Consider the following 9,286-nt stretch of genomic DNA (forward strand, 5'->3'; position numbering starts at 1 on the left):
TGGACTTGAGTTACCAAAGAAACCTATTTAATTCATTCAAAGACATGTCTAGGCTTGCCCAAAGAGTGTAGCAAAAAGTTGACGAAACAATGAATAAATAAAGAACGAGCTTCATCATTTATATAGGGCCTGCGCAGTGCAATAGGCTTATTGTAAAAATGTAACACACTGATGATAATAATCATCATTAACTCAACATATCACTTCTAACATTTTGTTTTTCTTTGCGTGCTCACCTCACCAAACATGATAATGAAGAGAAGGACATTTCACTTTTCTTGTATAAACTATTGATTGAAGACTTAATTTTGTGCAATATTCCGTATTCACGTTAGTTGTCCCACCATGTTCTACAATTGAAAACACCTGCTTAAGCTAATTACTAATTAGCATGTCTACAGATATTTAAAAGCTGACTGGCTGTCAATGCAAATGAAATTGTTAGTTGTGGGATTTTGAAAAAAAACAGCACAAAAATATTTCATGATCAAGGAGAGGTGATGCTGGAGCATGTTTATTTGCTTCTTTAGTGCAGTTATTGTAGTTTTATTATACTTTTAAAGTCTTTTTTTTTAAAAGAAGCAATTGTACAGCTTGTCTCTTAAGTCTTTTCAGCGTTTGAAATGAAAGAAGAGATTGCAGCCACTGTGTTTTTCATTGCGAGGTTGGCAAAGAAGCATGGCAAACTGGATCGTGTTCGCAGAGAGATGTTTGCTGTGGAACTAACTTCAGTACTCTTTGAAAATTACAAAAGCCATTGGTACCCAGAGAACCCACCCAAAGGCCAAGGTTTTCGGTGAGTAGCCTTGGGTTTGGATGCAGAAAATTTCAATAGTCTTACCAAAGAAACTCAAGTGCATGTGTGTGGGCTGTTTTTTCCCCCATTAGGTGTCTAAGGATGAACAAGGCTCAACTGAAGGACCCAGTTATTGCGCGTGCATGTTGTCGAAGTGGTATTATTTATGAAGATCTTTGCCTACCAAAGGAAATTACCATTTGGGTGGATCCTGGAGAGGTGTCATGCCGGTAAAAATGTTGCTGGACCTTGCATATGTACTTTTGTCATGCACCGAATATACCGTATGCCTTCTAGTTGATAATCACCACTACTAATGCTCACTTCATGATCCCTGCAAAAAGAATTTAGATGTGGTGCTTTGTTTCTTAAAGGTATGGTGAGAAGTCAACCCCGTTTTGTGTGACCCAGCTGGAGGGTCAGAAAAGAGATGTAGAGTTCTCTCGTAGGATCAATAACGCAGTGGAAAGGGCATCATCTGACTATCACTCTGGAACATCCTCTGATGAGGAAAGCAGCAACACCAGCATGAGCAGCAGCATCAGCACTACCAGCAGCAATCTTTCAGTTCCAGAACCCAAGTGCATTCCCACGGTCTCAAACCCCAACAGTGTCTACCAGGTACGGCCCAAAATTAACTTTTCATTGTGCAGAATTATTTGGCTTTAATGTCTTCAAGGTACCGCATCTCTTCCTTTCACTTACCTGTTGTCATTCTGTTTTCAGCTCAGTGAGTTTGGACCACCCCAACCCCCACAGAATTGGGGTCCGTACCCCAAAAGAAAGCCGTATCCGAATGAGGGCTACCAGCAGCATTCTTCAGGTGGGCCATACCCACCCCATAAGAGCTTCAAGGGTTACCGGCTTTCCTATGCCTTCTCTGGGCCAAGGGTGGACCGATATCACTGGGTCAGCAAGAACCGCTCTTAGACTTTTAAAACTAGAATGTGTCATCTTTTTGCTGTTCAGCTATGCAGGCATATGTTGGTGTCATTTTAATACAGGTTAATTTAAAAAGTAATGCTTTAATAAATTATTTGAGATGCCGTGAAGGCAATTTTAACGTCTTGTTTTAATGCTTTATTTGTGGAGTGGGAGAAACATTCTAAATAAAAGTGTTTTTTTTTATAGAAACCGCTAGTTGGGACATTCATTTTGTTATCCGCTAGATGGCAGCAGAATACACGATTTTGACTGTACTCGCAAGGATATTCTCTTTGCACGGATAGTTGCTTATTTCTAATGAATTATTTTAGAGGATTACTTTAAATGTTGAAGTCTGTGAGCGGTTTCTTCAATTGTGTGTTGGGCTTTTTTTTGTCATGCATATTTCACTTCTAATTTTACATAATCTTAAAGGAATAGTTCACCCAAAAATAAGAATTCTGTCATTTACTCGCCTTCGAGTTGTTCCAAATCTGTATACTTTTGTCTACACAGATATTTGAAAATGATTTTAACCTAAATTGGACCCCGTTCTTGGACCCCATTGACTACCATAGCAGTTTATATATACATTTTTAAATATAATTTTGTTCTGTTGAACGCAAATTTTGAATAATGTCTGACAGCAAACAGTCATGGGGCACTTGAGTACCATTGTTATTTTTCCTATATGGTAGTCCATAGGGTCCAAGAACTGTTTGGTTACAAGCTGTCCAAATTTGGTTTGGAACAACTAGAGTGAGAAAATCATGACCGAATTTTCTTTTTTGGTTGAACTATCCCTTGAATTCAGAGTGTGCGAAGATTTTCGACTACAAGCATGTTGCTGATACAGTACATTGTTTACGGCTAACAATAAATATGAAACATTCTTTAACTTGAAACTAAAGTTTAGGCCTGTTTGTTAACTTCAAGTGCACATTGGAATTTTCGTTATTGTTCAACTTATTCATCCCTCCTTTAAATAAGCATGAATCCTAAAACTTGCGTTTATTTTGTCCGAAAAGATGCGCATAAACTATGATGGAAATTCTTTGCGCAACAAAGTCTGGTGACAACTGTACTGTAGCCTTATCCGTAGAAAACGACCAGGCGGTCCTCCGTTCAGCGTTTTTATTAGCACTTAAACAATTAAACCAGGGTCACTGTTCTGTCCATACATCGATCCCCACCAAAAACTCCCCAAATAACTTCCCATTCCCCAAAAGCCAACCGCCCTCAACCTAGCCCCGCCCCTCTCCAGAACTGTGTTCGTAATGTTGCGGATTGTGACTGCGTCTGAATCTATTCGAAGATATAGCGCATTTGTTGGCGGTATATCTCATCGATGTCGTCTCATTTAAGTTAAAAACATTATAAAATTAACATTTATTTCTCGAAAGTTGTAGTCATTGTAGTGTCATTCTTACCATGAAACGTAAGTTAACTTGATGACGTAATGCAGCTTTGAATTTGAAACGCCTCCCTCCTTCCGAGTATGGACAAAGTGTTTGTGGGAAGCGTGGGAGGAGTTTACCGCCAATCTATGTTTATCACCAGTCTGTGATGGGAGGGAGTCGAAGTCCACACATTTTTGGCTTTTTTTTCCACATTGCAGGGCCTTGAGGTATGAAGCGTTGCAATTTCCCATCAAGATTGTGAAAATTATAAGAATGGTCTTAGTCGTTCGTCTGTATATTGTGGTATTGATGAAAAGGGGGAGGTTTGCCTTTCTTGCTCGCAGTGCCTGAATCAGGGTATTAGTGTTAACATATCCACAAAGAAAGTGAATTACCCCTTTCAGACATAAACAGCTCTGACTGGGATGGACAGCTTATGACTGGGAAAGGATTAAGTTACAGGAAGGATGGAATGTTCATTTGACGTTTCCTGTAAACACTTTGATTTTAAAGAAACACTTATGCTGATAGAAAGTCTACATGGTGAATGCATTAAGATGCTTTCAATTAAAGTGCATACAGAACCAAATGCATAAATGTGGTCAGGTCGTACTGTAGCACTTTTTACAGTGCACAGTGATTCAAAGCACAGAAAAACATATTGTAGCAGTCATAATTCTGAAATGTTTCATGTAAAAATAAAATACAAATATTTTACAGTATTAGTTGCTTGTTTTTATAGTAACTTTTTGGAACTAATCAGGGGCCCACATCCTATTAAATCATTTATCACCGACACAACTCAGAAAATAAAGTGGAATATAAATAAAAGGGCCGCTTCATTTTGAGTTTGAGACATTCGGGGTCACATGTCTATGTTCGTAATCGGAACCATTTGGTCTGACGATGGTTTGTGCAGCACAGTTTGTTGGACTGTTTAACGAGTCTGTCAAAATTATTTTGCTAACTATTTTAGACAAGTTTAAATGGCTTTTTTAATTCTAAGGGTCAGAGAAAATGTGGAAAATTGTCAAGACCAAACCTAATGTCACAAAACATCTTTACTAGCATACAGTAAGAAGACCTTAATTAAAATGCACACTAAAAAAGAAAAGTACACTACACATTTCACAAAAGGGATTGGAATGTTGAGGTGAATACAATTTAATTAAAAAATGTAGGTGATTAAAATATTAATTTTAAGATTAATTTAGAATAGGATTGTCACAGAAAATAATAATAATAATTAATAATAATAATACATATACTATGTATACTATAATATGTGTATATATATATATACTACTTTGTTTCTAACAAAAAATAACATGTATGTACTGCACAGTATACTGCTGTCAGATGATTCATGCTGTGGCCGAATTTTTGTCAGTGGGTTTTGCAGAACTAAATAGTACACATATGTTGCAGCATGCCAGCTGTGTTAGGATCTATATACCGATTTATAGAATATAGACAGATCCAGTACCCTTCTAAAATTCATACACTGGATGGTAGAATTCACAGTGCATTGTGTACTAGTGCAGTGTGTAATAGTGCATATAATGTCCTTTGGGACACAACCTATTTCAATGTAGAGATAGAGTCATGCTGGTGTGCAAGCTGGCAGATCTCAACTCAACTAGGTCATGAATGTTTAGAAATAACAATTCTTTCTCACAGATTGTACCACTCAGTGTAACACTGGATTTTAAAGATTATCACAATATAATAAATATAGTCTCTGGCATCTTACACAAATGTAGAATATCTTTTTCACACAATTGTAAAGACAAGTGATATATGCTGTTTGGTTTAAAAGATGTCCGAATGTTCTTTCCAACCAATCTCATTAATGACCTTTTAGACAATAACAAATAGACATAATGTTTACATTTTCCACAGAAGAACCAATGAACAAAATCAATAAAAATGTCATATTCTTTAGATGATTGTAAATTGATAACCATGACTGAGACCCAAAAGTTATCAGCTGAAGAACAACTAATCAACATAAAATATGCCACGTTAAATAGTTACGAATTCCCATGAGATCAGGTTGGTTCTTCCTATGCCTCTATTTTTGGACCACTAGCCCTTTAAGACGTAAATGTAAATGTCCCCTTTTTTGATAGTTACCATGTTGCAAAGTTCTTAATGGCATTTCACTGTATGCTTATCACACCTTTTTCATGCTCCACTTGTACATTTCATTATAATTATATTTATAATTATATTTTATTTTAATTAACACACAAGTCTAGACAATAGAGTAAAAATACTGCCTCTTTAGTGCATATAAGAATCTGTGCTGGAATGTGCTACATAAATGGTTATTTCTTTTTTTGCTATCTGTGCAGTCAACTTCTTTTTGCTCTTAAAAAAGGAATTCATAACTATTTTTATGAGGTGGCTATTTCATACATTTGTGTGGAGTGAATTGTAAAAATTATATGATTATAAAAGAAAATAAAGTACCACCCCTAACCCTGCCTCAATGTTTTATATTGTGTTATGTTTTATTATATTTATTATTTTATTACATTTAGTATTATTTTAATGATTAGTATTACTTAAAACAACCCAAGTGTAGTTTGATTGATATTACTTAAAAAAAAAAACCCAAAAAACAGAGTTATCAGTTTTTTCATTTCTTACATGACACTGCAGAGTACAAAGTATTTTTTATCAAATCCATATTACTGGAGATAATACTAAAACGTTCCTCCAACTTTCTCAGGTTCAGACATGGCCAAAGTTGACTTCAAAAAGCTGTAATTAAAACAAGCATGCTCTAGTCTGCTGTACTTTTGGTTGGTTTATGTTTTTAATCTGTTAAAAAAAGCTTAAAAAACTGCTTAAATAAAAATGCTACTTTGACAAACAGTTTTATAAGAAACACATGTGCAGACAACGTGAAATATTCTGTGTGCATTACCAAATCCTTGCTCTTGATGGCCAGACACAAAATGCCTTCTTGCAGCTATATTTAGTGTTACAAGACCAAGAACTGGTTGCATAAACTGCTTAGGCTAGTTTTAGATCTAAGACTAGGTCATCATCTAATTTTTTCCTTCAAAACTGGTCATAACTTTAAATCAGTTACATAAAAAGGTAGATTGGGCTAACTAATCCTAACTAATTCCTAGTCTGCGAGAATAGCGGTTAAGACACAGTCTTAATTTAGTGGCTAAGTTTATGCAACTGCACCCAAGTCCTGTCTACTTAATGACATTTTGCAGGTAAATCCAATTAAAGCCACAATATGGAATATTTGGACCACTAGATGGTGCACTTTCGAAACAACAACAAAAGGCGAAGCTAAATGACGTTGTGTAGGAGAGTGGAATTATGGGACATATCGTTTTCACCATCCAGAGGCGTATGGAGGTCGCCCATCATGTTCACGGACGAGGTAATGAATGAATTTTATGTCATCGTAATGAATTAGCTTGCAAGAAACGTGGAATGTAATGCTACGTTAGCCCGCGACTGATATTGTACTTTGTCAATTGATTTGGTAGCGTAATGCTACACAGTTTTATGTGTTTGAACAGTCATACAGTCGTCGTTTAAAAAGTAAATTTGAACGAACCCACAGTATTTACAAGTAACGTTACTGGCTACATATTTTTGTGCGACGTATACTGTATTGGGTATACATAGGGTAACTGCATTCATAACTATTCAAATAATCTGTGTATGAGTATTTCGTGTACAATAAAAAAAATTGCTTACCTGTCTATTAAAACACATGCGAGAGCGGAGTCTCTGTCGAGTCCAAGTTGGTCGCGAAGCTCTCTCCATTTAGAAAATGCCACGCCGATATTAATCCTTGTTTTATTTCTTCGTTTGTCCATAAGACTGCTTGCCTCATTTGGCCTACGTTTACGCTTTTTTGGGTTTCCTCGCCAAAGAATAATCATGAATAATCGTGATCCATAATAACAGAACAACAGATGTATAACCACTTCCGCATTTGCGTGTTGCCATAGTTTCTACAACCGGAAACTGAGGGTAGTGCGGATCACCGGATATTAAGTCACTGATATGCGACAAATACAAGGGAGACAAGGGACGGGCCATTATTTTAAATAGGAATTTCTCTGGATTTGCACATTCTTGGGAACATTTGGGATAATGTAAGTACACAACTGCATGAAATATATCACACTGTGCAAGTGATTTTTGGATATTTCATAAAATTTATTCCATATTGTGGCTTTAAGGAGACAAGCATACTCAAGATGCCACAAATCACTATTAACTCCCATAACTGCAGAATAATCCTAACATTCACTAAGTCATCATAAAAGCCAACAAAATATACAGTCTTAAATATAGGCAAACACAAATGACATAAAGCTGTTGGAATTGTTGATACGATCAAGGAGCCAGGTGGAGTGCCCTCTAGAGGCTATCATTGGCATTCCAGCTGACATTTGTGACATAGAGACACTTCCCCATTTCTATCAAATAATGACCTATGTTAAATTAGCGAAATACCCATGATGCTTTTACAGCAAGAGATGAAACACTTTAGACAAAGTGACCTTTTAATAGATTCAGTTTAATTAATTAATTGTGACGTTTTAATAGATTCAGTTTAATGAATGAAGTTTATATATTTCAAATTACAGTCTTGAATATGATGGCAACTTTTTAGATTTTCATCACATTTGCTGAACACATTTTAAACAGTTTCTTCCTAAATCTAAGCAACATGTGGCTATGATTTCCAGCCTGATGTCGGAGAACAACCGGGCTTCATCATCCTTGGAGTTCGACAAAAAAGTTTGTTTGATATATAAAAAACAAAATCTCAAGTCACACGATAATGTTGCTCTGATCATATTCACTTTTGTAGCACACAGGCCACAATAATAATAATGATGCAAATAATCCCGATCACCACTCCAGCAATATTCAGGTTCCTGGCTGTCCTGGAGGAATCATGAGCTTTTGCGGCATCTCCAGATATATTAGCCTTGTCTGCCTATACAATTGCAATAATATGAATTAAAAAACGTAAAACTTTGCCTTATTATTTCAGATTGCTTCTCTTTCTTTTAGACGTTCATTTACATTGTAAAGAAATGGAACAGAAGGTGACTTACTCTGCATGAGTATATAATAGCTGCAAGTCCAAGTGGAAAACAGCAAAATAAAGTGTTGAAGATGGACCAAGCAAGATAAGTTCGTTGATCTGAGAGTCCAGCCATCTTTTCAAGCTCAATAAATGTCTTCCAAGTTTCTAAACTGTAGATTCAGTTTATAATGTGGGCTTTTTACAGTGGCACGGCCTTAAATAGAGTGGTGTACTGCTGTCAGTTAGAGAGAAAAAACACCCAGGAAAGGGGAGGGGAACAACATTTAAACTTTGTTCCACAACAGAACTATTCAACCGGTTTAATGGCTGTATTTGTCAAAAAAAGCCATGTTCTGACAGTTACAATAGTTCCTAAAGCACCTTAAATTTTATAAGAATGTAAGATTTGGAATATTTATCAATAGTTGAAAGCTTGTGTGACGAGTCACCCCTTGTGCAATCAGCATCGCCAGGGAAACGGATGAGACACAGCTGCCGATTGTCAACTCACCAATCAACTGGGCATAAAAGCCAGCGGAGCAGAGGACACGGGGAGCTAGGACTCCCATACAAGTCAGGGTTAACTCTTATATCTTCTGTCTCGCAGGCTCGGACGATTGATGATCGACAGCGCACTCAGGAGCACGCACGGAAGGGATACTTACACGGTGGATGGACACGCACTTGGGCACAGAGATCACGGTGAACTGAAGGAAATAGTTCAGAGACACTCCCCCGCCGGGCAGCCACCAATACCTCCGAACTTTACACGAGACACCCGGCACTCACTGTTTGAATAAAAACACCCCTCCGGGGCTAAAAAAACCTACTCTTTGTGTATGTGTCGTCTCTCCACCTGCTACATTTGGTGGAGAATGCGGGCAGCCTAGAGAGATTTGGCACATACACAGGGCCTTTCCAACGAGTTTTTTTTTCTCTACCCTTTCAGATCCTCTCTCTCCCTCTCTCCCTGCCAGCGGCATAGCAAGATGGAGGAGATCGTCCGCCGGCTCGCTGAGATTACAGTCCGCCAGCAACAGCTTACCGAGCAACTGACCCAGAGGCAAAACCGTGCGGATG

The 9,286-nt window shown here is 37.4% G+C and overlaps 1 protein-coding gene across 1 annotated transcript; it reads left to right on the top strand.

The window, feature by feature from the left end:
• Positions 1-455: 455 nt before the first annotated feature.
• btg4 (B-cell translocation gene 4) lies at positions 456-1,888 on the top strand. The gene is made up of 4 exons (XM_057324409.1): positions 456-796; positions 889-1,026; positions 1,171-1,417; positions 1,523-1,888. The coding sequence occupies exons 1-4, from the start codon at positions 624-626 to the stop codon at positions 1,724-1,726; spliced, it is 762 nt and encodes a 253-aa protein (XP_057180392.1). The 5' UTR covers positions 456-623; the 3' UTR covers positions 1,727-1,888.
• Positions 1,889-9,286: the final 7,398 nt, after the last annotated feature.

The sequence above is a fragment of the Triplophysa rosa genome, linkage group LG2, assembly GCF_024868665.1.
Source record: "Triplophysa rosa linkage group LG2, Trosa_1v2, whole genome shotgun sequence".
NCBI lineage: Eukaryota > Metazoa > Chordata > Actinopteri > Cypriniformes > Nemacheilidae > Triplophysa > Triplophysa rosa.